General features: G+C 43.0%; 1 protein-coding gene across 19 annotated transcripts in view; it reads right to left on the bottom strand.

Annotated features, from left to right (window-relative positions):
• Positions 1–15,442, bottom strand: part of RIMS1 (regulating synaptic membrane exocytosis 1) — a 1,643,460-nt gene that overhangs the window by 70,019 nt on the left and 1,557,999 nt on the right. For 18 of the 19 annotated variants that reach the window (XM_069606225.1, XM_069606227.1, XM_069606239.1 and 15 more), the window contains one exon: positions 2,518–2,659. In XM_069606225.1, coding sequence (XP_069462326.1) covers positions 2,518–2,659 — 142 coding nt within the window. The remainder of the gene's footprint in view (positions 1–2,517; positions 2,660–15,442) is intronic. The other variant, XM_069606238.1, reaches the window with a different exon arrangement.

Below are 15,442 nucleotides of genomic sequence, written 5' to 3'. Positions count from 1 at the left end.
TTCCGTGGTGTGGATTTGAATTGTTTTAGCCACACTGTTTCTGTTCTTGCAGACAAGAAAGATTTAAACCAAAGCAGCACTGTGTCGCTGATCCCTGTTTCCTCCAGTCTCTTGACAAGGGTGTTATGGTTGTCTGTGTCAAATTCTGCAGAGAAGGTGAGTAGTATCAATGCCAAGTTCGTGTAGGAGTCTGTGTTGGTCTTTAGGTCATCCCATATAGAGAGTAGTACCATCTCTGTTCCTCTCATGGGTCTAATGCCTTCCTGTGCCTGGTCCAATAGTTGGTTATTTTCGCTGTGTTCCAGTTATAGGTCTCTATTAGTTTTGCCGGGTAAGGAATGGTTGAGATTGGTCTGTAGTATGAGAGGTCTTCCAAATCACCCGAAGTATCTTGGAGCAGCGGTTTGATGTAGGCTGCTTTGAAGGCTTGTGGTACTCTTCTTGTTGAAAAAGACAGATTGAGAGCTTTATGTAGTATTACTATGATTTAACCTGTGTAAGGATCGATTTGTAGATGTCTGGTGGACAGGGGTCAATGGGGAAGCCTGCCTTGCTGCTTTTGTTTGCCAAGCTGCAGAATTGTGCTCTTGACATTTGGGCAAAACTGTTCAGCCTGTTATGTGTGCCAGGGTTTTGTTGGATGTGGTGAACTGTCTAGTTGGTCGGTCTACTTTTCAAGATCCAATGTATGTTGGTGATTTTACTCTTAAAGTGATCTGCAAGATCATTGCATGGTTTTTGTGATCTAGCCGTTATAGTATTTCTTTTTCGTTTTGAGAATTTCAGCTTTGTACAATAGTATTTGTTTTTGATATGTTATTCTTTTGTCTTGGTCGTAGTTTTTCCTCCACTCTTGTTCTAGTTTCCAGTTTGTTGTTTTCATTGTTTTGAGGTGGGGCATGAACTATCTCGCCACTGCTTTCTTTCACGATGGGATGTTTTTTTTTTTCCTGAGAGACCCTATCTATTGTTTCTGTGATCCATTTCAGGATTAGGTCTGTTTTTAACTATTTCAGGTGCGTCCAGGGTTGCAATCGATGGCTTTGAGGATTTTAAGTTTCATTCTAGGTTACTGCTTTCGACGGTTCTCCCATTTCTTTTCTAGATCGGTGGGTTCTTTTGGGGTTTGTAGGATGCTTTTGATGGTATTTAGATCACAAAGGGTATAGGTCGCTCTATATTATTTCGATTGGTGGTGCTGTTGTGATCAGACTTTTGTTGGTGAAGATTGCATCTAGAGTGTGGCCTGCTATGTGTGTCACTGCTTTCAACATTTGTTGTAGTTTCATTGTCTTAAGTTGCTTGGTTAGGGGTATCTGATAGTTTGCGTTCTCTTCTTCAAACCATATGTTGAAGTGCCTGAGAATGATCTAGTCATAACACCTTATTACTGGAGTGTACAAAGGTACTACTACGCCCTCCCCTTTCTGATGCTTAGATGTTCCATAACATATAACACCAGTAATAATGACATGACTTTACTTTCTGCATTAAAGCAAATCTGCACCTTCGTAGTCTATGGGAGACATTTGGGGTAGTATTAAGGTACATGTGCACATACGCAAACGCTGTGTGAATATGCAAAACCTCATTGGCACATGCTCAAATGCTGTCTGGAGGCCTATTAGCGCCAGTGCATATACAGGGAAACTATATCTATACTTGTACTAAAGTTTAGTACTTGTGCTAAAGTTAAAAAAAAGTTTTTGTCCTTGTGAGAACAGTTTTTGTGTAAGTGAAAATGTACTGTAATACCACCCTTGATTTCCATTTCTTAATGCATAGTGGAAAGATTGGCAACTTTATGCTGTCCAGACACAACTGGTACGTTGTAGCATGGTATTGGATACTTTTAGAGAGCAAACTGTCGCCTGGAAAAGGCCTCTTAGAGCTGAACATAGTCACTAAGGCATCGGCAAAATCAGGTGCAAAGAGACAAATAATTAATGTGGACAGTGACATTTATTTGACACTTATCATGTTGTCTCTGTTTCACAGTTTTCAAATTTTCCACAATACATCACTTAGAAAAGTTAAAAACAAAATGTAATACAAGCAATTGTTGAAAACATTTGTGCTATGACTTTCTTTGTCTGAAAAAATTATTTAAAAAGCGTAGTGCCCTAGAATAATTTACTACTGCATTTAGCTTCTGCATTGGAGGTCTTCTCAAGTCAATGCACACAGCTACTGAAAATGAACCAAGGACTACATACAGGGATTGAGAAAGAATGACCGAGGGGAATCTTTTTAATTAACATATCTTAATGTCAAAAAGGTTACTCTCTTGTTTTTAAAGCTAGGAAGTATAGCTCAGGGCCAACACGTTTATCTTGGAAGGAAGTCAATGCAGAGCAACACAGGTTCTAACCCCAAGCCCGTGCTTAGAAACCACTCCCTGGTATTAAGCGCATTATAATTGAACAATAAAATAAAATTTAAAAAAAAATAGTTTTGGGCTCAACAAACCTAAAGTTGTTTGTACGGTTATGTTACAGTACTTATTTTCCCACTTACTTTCCCTCGGAGCTGTAGCTGTTTATGCTGCCATCATTTGACTCGCGACTAGGCTGGCGAACCATACGACTTCTCATTTCTGCTGCCATTCCGGTTTCTGTGCTTCTTTGTATAGTACTCTTCAATTTCTTGTGAGTAGCTACTGGGAAGAAAAAAACCAATCAGATGTAACTTCAAATTATAACATTAATTTCTCAAATTTCCGATTCAATATAAATCACTTGCTAATTGTATGACATGACTTACACAGGGGAAAAACAAAGCACAAGATTGTATGAAGTCTGAAGTTGTATGAAGTTAAACGAAATCTGCATTTTAGTTTCATAGAATGTCTGAAAACCTGATGAAAACAAATGCTCATCATGATAGCATTATATTGATGTTTTAAGTTAAACATGTTTCCAAGTTTGAATGAGTAAGTGCTTCATTGTTCTGAATATTATTGGGCGTTTATTTCTTTTCCTTCTTCTAAATTTCTGCGTTCATAAAAAAACATGTTTAAGCGTAAACCCAATCTATGCATATGGGAGAAAATGGAAAAAGGCTGGTGTGGGAAAACTGACTGGAAATGTGTCTGGGTGTGTGTGACTCGTGGCACAAAGCATTTGGCCTGGAATTGCAAGTTCAGTGTAGCTTTAGACTTGGAAATTTCTTAGCCTGCCTTTTGACTTCCTTGCTTTCCGTCATGAAGCTCTCTAAGTGGTGGTTGGCATGGGTGGTACAAACTGTAATAACAGTCCTTTTCACTGCCCCACAGGGGACTGTGCCACTGAGTCTTAAAGAGGCCCATTTTATGCCTTTACCCTGGACAGGTGTTATCTTGAACCAGCAAAATCAGCAAACAGACAGCTCATCATCTCTACTGAACTCATTGGGTTTGGGGATATTGGAACCTGGGAGCCTTTCAGTATCCAGCCTGTGTATTCGTCAAGAACAAATTGAATGTGAATTTTCTGACTTCGAAATTTAGACACCATATAGTAAGGAAAGAAGATCTCATTCTCAGAGTGACCGTCTCCTTAGAAAATATAACAAAGAGGGATCTACGCCATGCTTGTGGCTCAACTAGCCGTGTAGCTGAAGCCACAGTGATCAAAAACAGCAACTCCACAGTGATCATCCTCATGGGCAATGATGTCAAAATTGCCAAGGATAAAAAAGAACTGGCACCACAAATGCCACCATGAAATCTAGATCCCAAGAAGTGATAACAAAAGCCTTAAGAAGAAAGGAGTTAACTAGCCCTTTCAGAAAACTACATTGCTATAGGCATAGAAAAATAATAACCTTGTTCCAGCTTCCTCGTAAATACAGAGGTAGCCACCAAATAGCCTGTCAGCGTACCGACATTAAGGCCTCTTTTTGCTAAAGACAACAAGAATGTAAGTATAATAGCTATGGAGGTTGAGAATGGTTCAAGGTATTTGACACACCAGCAACCAGACAACTTTCTCCAACTACAGGCAGGTGTAGATTTAGTAGCAGGCCTAAGTCCAGACCATAGCGACAGGCCTGTCACAGAAAGTCTTCCCTAAGCTGAAGTTTCCAAAGTGGAAACATGATCAAGTCGAGAAAGTATCCAGTGAGTAGCACCAATACTTTATAAAGTTTTTAGCACCACTGGAATGAGTAGAGCAAGAGATTCAAGAACTAGATTCAACTCCTAATCTGTTACTGGCGCATATTCACTCTGCTTTCTGAAGGAAATTTGCCTAGAGCAGAGCTCCCCATAGAGAAAAAGGACATGACTTTTTGTCTGATGATTGCATTTACCAGAACATGATCCCTTGCTAACCAGATGAGTAGCGATGCCCACATAATTTTCCTTCTCCCAGAATCAGACCAACATCGCCTCTCTGCAAAACAGAATCAAACTAGCAACACTTTGCTGAAATAATGCATGGAGGCTGTAGCCTACCAAGCTCTATGCACATTCGTACATGATCTAGTGGAGAAAACAATCAGATGCACACATTCCCTTGAGCGCTGTAAGATTCACATGGCAATCTGCTCCCACCATCTAAGCGACCATGCCATGAAAGTTCTCGCCGGTGAACACCCCAAACACTCATGGATGCATCTCTATTTATCTCGGCCATATTTTCCACAAAGGCTCCCTCTTCAACATTCTGCCTGCACTGTTCACCAGTGCAGATCACAATTCATCTTTGATAAAACTCCCAGGTATTGCAGATCTTGCCAAAGGAAAGATGACTGATCACGCTGTGACCACTGAAGTAACCTCGTTGCAAATCAGGCCTGTGGCACAGAAAAGGATGCAGGTGGTCATATAGCCCAGAAACATGCAACTGAATGAGTACATGGTCTGAACTAGGTCCCTCACTCTCTCAATAAGAGGAACAACCTTTCCGGGTTTGGGTGTCCGAAACAGCATCAATGAACTGACACTATCTGTTTGCTGTTAGTATTAACGTCTGTAGGTTCAGCGAGAAACACAATGAATGCAGAGATTTCGCATCCTGAATAGATCCAGTGACAACAGCTCTGTTGGTTTCACATTTTGAATGCAGGCATTTACATAAGGAAGACATGGGTGCCTCCGATCCGAAGATGAGTTAACATCATCTCCCTCACAAAGAGTCTTTCTGCAAATACGAGAGGAAGAGACAACAGAGTGAACTGGTAGTGTGTCCCTCCTATTGCAAAGCACAAGTCAGTATGATGTTTCTGGTGTACCAAGATGTTCAAATATGCATTCCTGGAGATCCAGGGACAGTTGTCGTCCTCAAGGACTTTGTAAGATGTGCACCACCAGGATTCTTTTGCATATTTCTTTATAGAGGACGTTGTTCAGGGAGTGTAGATCTGGGGTCGTACTCATGCTGCATCCCTTCTTGAGGACTACAAAGTGCCACAAATACCATCCTTTCCCTAGATCTCTAGCAGGAACCAGCTCTAAGGCTTTATGGGTCAACAGCAGGTCAAACTACCTGCATAAGTGGTCACACAGAGGAAGCAACCTTAAACATGAAGGGAGATCTTAAGGGGCTGCTGCAGAAAGGGCGATCCCCTTTTATTATCGAAGAATGGATCCTGCTCCCTACCGGCATAGAATGCCCCAAGATGCTTCAATTAAAGTGGATTTGGGGCCAGTTTTGGGGAGGGAACAGTGATCTGAGAATGCATTCTCACATTTTCTCCTTGTATTTTGGGAAATGTTATTGATTTTAGTTTGCCTTGGGGGTTAGAGTTCTGGTAGGCATTGTTCAGCAGTGCCCAGTTTGTTTGTGGTTTTGAATCTAGCTGGGAATTTACATTTGCTGTGTACAGGTCATATTGGCAGTGGCATAGTGGGGGCATCATTGATTATTTGGGTGAGAATGCATGATGGCCTTCACAGCTGACGCTGCACCCGTGTTTGTTGGCTTAGACAGTTTTGTTGTTAAAAAAATAACATTTGTCAGAATGGCAGGATAGAGGTAGGATGGCAGATGATGTGAGCAAAGGAGATAAACCTCAATCTGGGGTGCTACTCTTCAACTGGAAAATGGCAAGGAATTATTTAGGTGATACGTCCAACCCAAAAAATAAGATTATTCTAATTCTCAGATCGGGTGTTGGTCCATAATTTAGGCAGGCTAATGTAAAGTTTTTGTAACTATGGGGCTAGCTAGAATATTTTAGATGCGTAGTGTCGTTAAATCCAGAATTTCTGTTTGTGGTAAATTCTCATCTATCAGACCTGATCTATTTAGTTGTATTAGTATGTACAGGGTCTTTCTTGCTAAGAAAACCTGGGTTCTAGATCTACGCCCAGTGTATTTCTGAAGACAGATTAATTTACCTGGTGCTCAGCAATTTTCGAAAATGTGTGTTGTGGGTCTAGCATCAGGACTCATTTAGACATTAACTAAACATTTAATAATCCAGGGGCTGTAAAATGTGCTTACTTTATCTTGTATGTGGCATTAGTTTTCAATTTAACATCCATGCCTTGTTATTTCATAATATCTTTCACTACATTTGGTTGGCTACAGAGTTTGTCATTAGTCCCACTGGGGAAAAGTGCCATCACTTGTGTTCAACAATTCAAAACATGTCAATAGGGGTCTAATGCGCTCCATTTAAGATCTTCGAAGAGAACATATTGTGAAAACTCAGACTCAGTAAGTAGACGAGCAAGAGGTCATTTTTGCAACAATGTTTTACTAACAGGAATACGTAGGCCTATCTTATCCCTATGTCTAATGAGGGTTTCCCTGTTCTACAGAGGAAATAACAAATGGTGCTTGTCAGGATGTCTCACAACATGAACCTGTCCTCTGCCCAGACCTAATCTAACCTAAAGTCTGTCCCTACCACTAACAAAAAGGGTTTAACCAGAACGATATGGTAAGGGTTTTGTTTCGGCCCAAATAATGGTGGCTGGTTTATGACCCCCGACCTAATTGTCTTTCTGGCATCCTTCCAGCAACACAGTTCCGAGTTAACAGTTTCACAATGTCCCTTTATTCTTCCTCTCTTCTTAGAATGAGAGTCTCGCCCTGCGTGGGTTGGATAGTGGCCACCCCACCTTCAAATGCAGCCTCTCTCACCCCCTCTTGGGGTACGACTCCTTTCTCTCTGCCTTGTGATATCACAGTGCCCAACCTGTCTTGGGGTATTCTGTTTCTTGTCCCTCTGTAGGGTCTCTTGGCTTTCACCTTGGCTTGGAGTACTTTGTCTCCCACCTGGCTTGGGGTTTCTTGGTTCGCACCGGGACTCGGCTTATGTTTCTCCCTGGCTTGGAGTACCTTCATTTTCACCATGACTCGTCTGTTTCTCTTACCCCTGCTTGGGATATTTTAACTCACACCATATCTCAGGTGGTTAATTCTGTCTCCCGGCTTGGGGTATCTTGGTTTTCACCCTGGCTCTGGTTGTTGATTCTCTCTCCCTGGCTGGGGTATCTTGGTCTCACCCTGGCTCGGACAACTGTTTCTCTGACTGCTGGTTGGAGTATACACCTTTCTGTCCTGGCTTGGGGTCCGGCCAGTCCTCTCAGCCCTCCTCCGGGTTCCCTGAAACCACGGCATGCCTTACTCCTCGTAGCTGCATTACTCAGGGCGGCGGTTGCTTAGGCTGTGGTGGTACCACATCTCAGGTTCCTTGGTGGACCTCGGCGTCCCTTTGTTGGTTCTGCTTCTTCCTGTCAGTGCTTGACAGGTCTTCAGCATTGTCTGCTTCCGGCGCTGATCTATCACTTCTGATGCATTTCTGCCTCCTCTTCAGTGGCAGTCGAGCCTCATGGGTTCAGCACTGCATGGGAGAGAGCACTGTTCCGCCGACTCCTGCGCTTCTCTCCTCTACACCCCGGCTGAGTGTGGGTGCTTCATGTCTCCAACTTCTGGGATGGACTCTCGTCCTGTGGTTCATGCCACAAGATGTTTCTTCTCACTTTCCTTGCCATCGTGTGCAGTTCTTACTGGTGCTTCATAGTTCAAGCTGTAATGAGGATGCGCAATTCCATGTTTCTGTGATTCATGTAATGATGGTATCCTAAAGGGTCATAAACCATACCAGGCATTTCAAAAGTTTCATGCACACCCTTATCCGTTGTAATGCCCATAAAGCCAATAAAGAAGTGGCACTCTTCACATGAGGGAGGATGAATAATATCCCTTTCTGGGGATACCTTGTCCACTAACGGGGAGTCATCCCCAGTGGGCTCCCGCTTGCCCTGACCACTAGGGGGCATTAAACTTAGCAGTCTCACCTCCCTAGTCCCAAAGGGGGGTGGCTCCACCTTGGAGAGAAGGCATGATTTCCCCAGATTTCTGACAATATGCTTTCTTCAATATCTAGAAATTAGAGATGTGCTTCAAATTAATCTTGCACCCGCTGCAAACATCCAGGGATGATGTACTCATACTAGCAATCAACCTCTATAATATATATGCCCCTAGTCTGTGTAGACAAATGTAAAGTAGATGTGGAAGAGGCTCAGGGGAGAATATTGGTTTATATCTGCCCCCTTACTAGTGAAAAGCATCATTGCCTAAGCTCTACTTAGTGGGGAAGAAATTGCTTCTTTGGCATAAATACTTCTTCTTATGCACAAAGTGCTTTACAGTCCTTGCCGTCTAAATAAGGTTGATACAAAAATGCACAACCAATACAATTTGTGAATTTTGTTATGTGAGGCATAAGGTATACGACTGTCCGCTAGACAATCATTTTTGCAAAATGTTTGGCCCAAATCGCAAGGTTCTCACTAGGTGGGTTCTTTTTGGTCTTGCAAAATATTTATACTAACATGGATTGCCATTTTTACATTGTAGCTGATAGTTACTCTGCTTATTAGCCTTGTAAATTGCATTAATTTAGTGAGTGTCTATTTGATATTGTTTTTCTGCAGTCTATATGCAAAATACTTTATGAATTGTGTCCTCTCTCTTATATTGTACTACTTGTAAGAGGATTCAATTCAACACTACAGCTAAGTCAACGCCTAGTCTATAATACTGAATGAAAACCCTTATTGATATATCTTTATGTCCAGTTCATGCGTTCTGGATGACTACCCCTATATAACACCCCTCTCTTGGAATCCCCCTGACCCCACTGAGCCAAGAAGTAGTTCTGTTTTGCAAGTTTAAAAGGTTTATTTGATAATTTAAACAAGAGATGTATATATCACACCTTATAATAAATTAATAATTGAAAAGCACACTTAATCTGATATGATAAAGATCAACAACGGAGAATCTGGCACTAGCACACTTCTTATAATCACTAATGAGTTGACATGAAATGGATAAGGTAGCACACTGGTAACTGGTAAATAGGAACAAAAGAAGAAGGTGGTACAAAATGCTTTATAGAGTTCAAATGGATGCAAGGTTGAATGAATGAAATGCAGTATAGAAATACTCAATATGATTTCAACAAAACAATGTAATCACTTTTCTCTGGCAATCCCCTCCCCCCCTTGATACAATGCAAGGAAATGGAAGGAAGCACACAGTTCTCAGAAATGCAATCAAATGTGATTCAGTTCACCCCAGCAAGCTTAGACTACAGAAGTTTGAAAACACAGGCAAAATGCTTTGATATGTGCTAGCAATGGATGAGAAATATGCTGGAAATGCTTTTAATTCCCTTTCAGAGGTTCAGGGTGAGTGGTATCTAGTTAATATTAGTCCAGGCTCACACTGGCAATGATGCAGGGATAGTTAGCAGGTTAAACGAATTTCTGGCAAATGGAAGGCAAGCAGCAGCAGTTTTTACATGTGAAGAAATTTGCAAATCGCGGTAAAATTCGCGAATGCGTGTTCCGCGATTGCGGTAAAACTATAAGGGGTAGGAATGCGGTTCTAGGTTCGTAGGAAAGCCACGATTCTAACCTGTCAGATGAAAGTTATTGCAAGTCTCTAGCACAAACGGTTGCGGAGATATGAGCGATTTTGTGAAGGTCGTTTTTCAGATTTGAAATTTTAAAGTTCAAAAAGACAAGTGCAGCTTGCAACTAGGAAATGACAAGTGACAGCTTTACAAATGACAGGTGACAGTTAGGAGACAGTTCTACTTAGATTAAAATAGGATTGAATTATATTATTTTAACTAGGAGATTGGTTCTGCACAGTTTTCTAGGTACTCACACTATATTCTTGAGTGAAATGGGCCTCATCACGGATCTGGTCAGGGTTTTAGACTCGCCTCTGGTCTCTGCACTTCACAGTGATCTGGGTCTCTCTCTTTCTGGATCTCTGGTCTGGGTCTCTAGTTCTGGATAGATTGAAGTCTCTAGTTTGGCTCTCTGGAGGTTTATGAATTTGAAGTCTGGATCTCTGGATGTTGTATGGTCCGGCAGAGCGCGTTGCAGCAAATGGAATTGAAGGTCCCTATCTGTCCTGTCTGTCTGCTTTTATGTGTTTAGAATGTGGGTGTGTTCTAGCATCACTGACCCTACCTCTCTCTCAGCTTCTAATTGGTCAAACTTCCATTTATCATTTGATTGGGGAAGGAAGTGTGTGTCAGCGTGATGTCATTTTATGGCTTGCAGATAGGACACTCCTCTGTCAGATTGCACACATTCTATATTTGATAATAAAAGACATATTTCACAGTTACACAGTTGCTTGAAATTACATATACATGGTGTGGCTGAATTTAGCCATGTCTCTGTCCAAATCTGCTGTTTCTAAGAGCTTGCATTCAGAAATGGCACATAATTGACTTTTTAACTGATTTTTCAATTTCTGACATTGACCCAACTTTACATACATGTGCGCAGGGAGTATGGACATTAACTGATGAAGTTTCAGATTTTTAACATGCATACATTTAGAGTAATATCCACTTTTCCGCTAAAACCCCCCTGAACATGCCACCGGGTCGAAAAACCTCTTAAAATGTGGGCAGAAAAATCACAAGAATTATGGTGTCATTTATAAAATTTTCACATGTCTGCTCTATGAGTTATTCATCTTTTTCTAAACAATATTCTGGCTACAAAGGGGTGTGGTTTACCCTCAGCACAAGGTTGAATTTCTGGTTTTTCCAGTTCTGCCAAGCCAGCTTGCTCTCACAGGCAGTGCCCCTCCCCTTTCCTCAGGAGGAAGCCACTTTTTACGACCATTTACGACTCCTGCCAATAAAACCTTTGCCTGAGCCAGGACAAGGCTTTGTTCACTTTCCTGCAGAGCACAGGTAATTCAATTATCAGATAGATGGCATATCCTTAGTGTGAGCAGCAAAAGGGCAGCTAGGCCTGGGAACACAGCTGTGACTCAAGTTTCACTCCTGATGGGGGTAGTTGCCAGGCAGAATTCAGTTCCTTAAGCCAGGTTTCAGATAAAATGTCACTTTTTGTTCCCCAGTTTCTGCATTCAAATAAAACTAAACATTTTCACATATGCAGCTAGAAGGCTGATTCTAAGTTTAAAACTATGACATTTAAACAGTTACAAAGGCATGTGACACCAAACATAGGTCACTCATTTAATCTAAACATTTTCGATTTTAGTGTCTTTAAATCCAGTGCAACTTAAACTGCTGACTCCATAGCGCAGCCAGTCTTGTTATAAACCTTCAAATCACTTCAGAATATAACTTTACATTGGATCCACCTCTCAGTAAGTCTTTCTTTAGCCTGCTTTGGGTTCATTCATTTTTACACAAAAAAGTAAAATCTGGTGTTGTTTTAAATTGCCGGCTTTTGGATAGTGGTGAGTACTGGTACTGCACCCATTTTTGGGATTTAAGAAAATGAATTCCCAACAGTTATGGGTTTGCTTTTGGCAATCAGCATTGCCATTCCCAATGGTTTCAGACTACTGTGTGGGTAGTCCAATGGTGGTTTTAGGCAGTGTCCTTCTGTGCCCATAACATCGGCAAAAATGAGTGGCAGCCTATTCTTCATGCATTTCCCTGTGCATTTTCTGGGAAGCTCTGGCCATCATGAGGTTTTCCATGTCAGTACTGCACAGTTTTGAGGTAGGGCTCGGGTGCATGGGTAAATACATCCCACAAGCCCCCCTCTTGCGATGGCCATTCTATTTCACGAATGGGACTCGCAAGACCTGGGATGTTTCCTCATCTTCTTCCAATAGATGGCACCGTTCAGCATCTTTTCCTCCATCCGGTACTGATCGATCAGTTCTCCTCGCCGGTCCTGATGGGAATATTGGGCGGTCCACTGGGCCCATTGGATCTTCGTTCCCGGTCTCCGTATCATCCTCCTTGGCCCGTCTTCAGGTTTTCTTTCTCCTAGGACGACAAAGGAAGAGCGGCAATACCTACTCATAGACTTTTTCCACCACTGTTGAGATAGTGGGGCAGCATATGCATTTCATCATCACGACACATTACATTCTTATTTTGAAACAATAAAAACAGTATAACTAAGAGACAGTTTCATGCAAATCACAATATTTTAGAGACTAGATGTGGTATGTTTTATGATTGGAACTGAATTAATCTGAGACAGTACCCGCTAGGATTCCAGAGGATTCCTCCAGTTGTTGCAGAGCGTGCCTGGGATGGCAACACTTCAACTGGTTTATGTGGACCCACTTGTCTTCCCCCGCTGCCAAAGGACCTTTGGGGATGTGGATTTTGTAGGCCACAGGGGAGATCTTGTCGATGATCTCAAAGGGTCCCTTCCATGTAGGCAAAAATTTGCACTGCTTGGCCTGGTTCCTTTGGAAGTTGTATAGATAGACCCGGTCTCCCACCTGATATTCCTTCCTGGAAGTTTTCAGGTCATAGTGGGTCTTCATGCTATCAGCTGATCTTTCTAGATTCCGCTGAGCATAAGCAAAAGCATGTTGGAGGTGTTTCCTTAAATTCTCTACATACTCATGAGTAGTGGAGGCATTTATCAGTGTCTGCTCTTGGGTCCTATAGAGCAAATGCTGAGGAAGCACCATCTTGCGCCCAGTCATCAACTCAAATGGTGACATTTTGGTTGCAGATGAAGGGGTAGATCTGATGGCCATTAGGACCAGAGGTAATCGGATATCCCAACTTGGCCCAGAATCTGCCACAAACTTCTTTAATATGCTCACAATTGTCCGGTTATATCTCTCTACTGCCCCAGAAGAAGCTAGCCGATAAGCAATATGCAACTTCCTTTTGACCCCCAGTATCTCCCACATCTTTGTCATTACTTCACTGGTGAAGTGGCTACCTCTGTCTGACTCAATCCTTTGAGGTAGACCAAAACGGGAAAAGATGTGGTTAATCATCAAGGCAGCTGCAGTTTCTGCCTTGCAGTTTGGGGCTGGGAGACATTCCACCCACTTGGTAAACAAGCATGTCACAGTCAACATGTACTTATTCCCCCTAGCCGAGCGAATCACAGGGCCTACAAAGTCGATTTGTAAATCTGACCATGGCAGTGTCATGCCCCTCTTTTGTAAAGGCGCCCGGTGCGTAAGGGATGATGGCTGAAATTGTGCACACACAAGACACCCCTTCAAGTATTGGTCGAGGTCCTGCCCCATGTGTGGCCAGTATGCAACCTCTCTTAAGATTTCCAATGTTGTGTGAAACCCCCTATGACCGGCAGTGGCCGCATCATGGGCGTGACTTAACATCAGGCTTCGGAATGAGGTAGGAACCACCCACTGATCGTGGCCAGCTTTGGATTTCCTTACCAGCACACCGTCTTGGATTCGGAACATTTTTGGACATTTCATCAACACTCTTAGGTCCTCTTTCCCAATGTAATCGGCATCCGTCAGGGGAAAGTTCTCAGGGTCCTCAAGGTGCTGGTAAAATTTACCAATTATTGGATCCCCCTTCTGGGCAGTAATCAAATCAGCATCAGGGGTCTCCTTACTCCATTGTGCAATTGAAAGGTCGTTGTGAGCATTTGTCTGGGACCTAGTGATGGCAGTGACCTGGATTTCCCCCAACAGGGACTCAATCTCAATTAGATCCCCTTGGATGGCCCCGGTTTTGGCCAGCTGATCAGCTAAGTCATTTCCAGTTTTGTCTGGTCCCTCTACTTTGGAATGACCCTTAATCTTCTTCCAATAGATGGTCATCCCATTCGATGTGACCAGATCATCAATGTTTTGGATCAACTTCCCATGTTTCAAGGGTTTGTTGTTAGCACATAACATGCCTCTGGTTTTCCAATTAACCAGGTGCTCCACGAACCCGTTCCGTACATAATCCGAATCTGTGATTATGACCAGTTCGTGGAGTTGATGCTGGACAGCAGTGAGGATGGCCCGATGCACAGCCATCAATTCTGCCACCTGACTACTTCGGGGACCAATTTTGTATCCAGCGGAGGGTTCTGGGGACTCATTCACCCATGCATTCCCTACGCCGGCCACTAGTTCTTTCTCCCCGTCGTTGTCAACATGGTAAGAGCATCCATCCACATACACAGTGGGCATTCCCTCACACTTGTCTTCTTCAAAGACTTTGTGGGGGGAATTAAGGTATGCCTCCATGTTGTCCTTTATTTTTAGACTTTCGTCCTCGAGACAGTTTTCTCTGGCACAATCATGCAAGTCAGCCAGACCTTGCGCGAGGGGACTCTTCTTGTTTTGGCCATATCTGACCTCCACAGGAAAGCCTTGCATTGACAGAATCCAGGAAGTAATTCGGGAATTACTCACATTTCCGGCCCGGATTCTGTCACTTTGGAGATATTGCAGAGGCTGGTGTGGAGTCTCCACTATGATGTGTTCCCCCTGGATAAACGGGCGGTAATTCTTCAATGCCCACACCGTTGCCAGGAGTGCCTTCTCACAATCGTTGAATTTTTCCTCCACAGAGGATAAAGTTTTGCTCGCATAGGAGATTACTTTATTGACCTTGTCATGCTTTTGATATAATACTGCCGTCAAGCACGTATTAGAGAACCCTGTCTCCAGGAAGAACTCCTTGTTTCTGACCGGGTAAGCTAGGCAAGGCGCTTGTGAGAGGCTTCTTTTGAGTTGTTTTACTGCCTCGGCTTGTTCTGGACCCCATTCCCACTTGACCCCCCCTTCAGGAGATGAATCGGGGGTCTGGTGATCTCTGCGTAGCCCTCAATGAACTTTCTGCTGTAATTAGTCAGTCCAAGGAGGCTCCTTAGTTCCCGCAGAGTTGTGGGGTCTTTCAGTTTCTGAAGTGCTTCCACTTTCTTTTCCTGGGGACAAAGACCCTGAGGAGTAATCTCATGCCCCAAGAAGTTAACACGGGTTTTACACCACTGTGCTTTCTGAAAGGAAAGTTTTGCTCCGGCGGCCCTCAACTGGGTCAGAACATAACGGATCTCCGCTATGTGTTCCTCCACAGATGAACTTTTGATGAGGACATCATCTACATAAGCCAGGTTACCCCTTGCACCCAGGTCGGGCATGGCCTTATGTAGGAAAATGTTGAATTCATTGCCGGAGTTGAGGTATCCGAAGGGAGTCCGGGTCCATGTGTACTGCTGGCCCCCAAAGGTAAAAGCCAGCTTGTATTGGTCCTCCCT

This window comes from Ambystoma mexicanum, chromosome 4p (genome assembly GCF_040938575.1).
Source record: "Ambystoma mexicanum isolate Mex_15411 chromosome 4p, UKY_AmexF1_1, whole genome shotgun sequence".
Lineage (NCBI taxonomy): Eukaryota > Metazoa > Chordata > Amphibia > Caudata > Ambystomatidae > Ambystoma > Ambystoma mexicanum.
The sequence above is the reverse complement of the archived record's forward strand: the minus strand, read 5'-3'. Positions and strand labels throughout refer to the sequence as shown.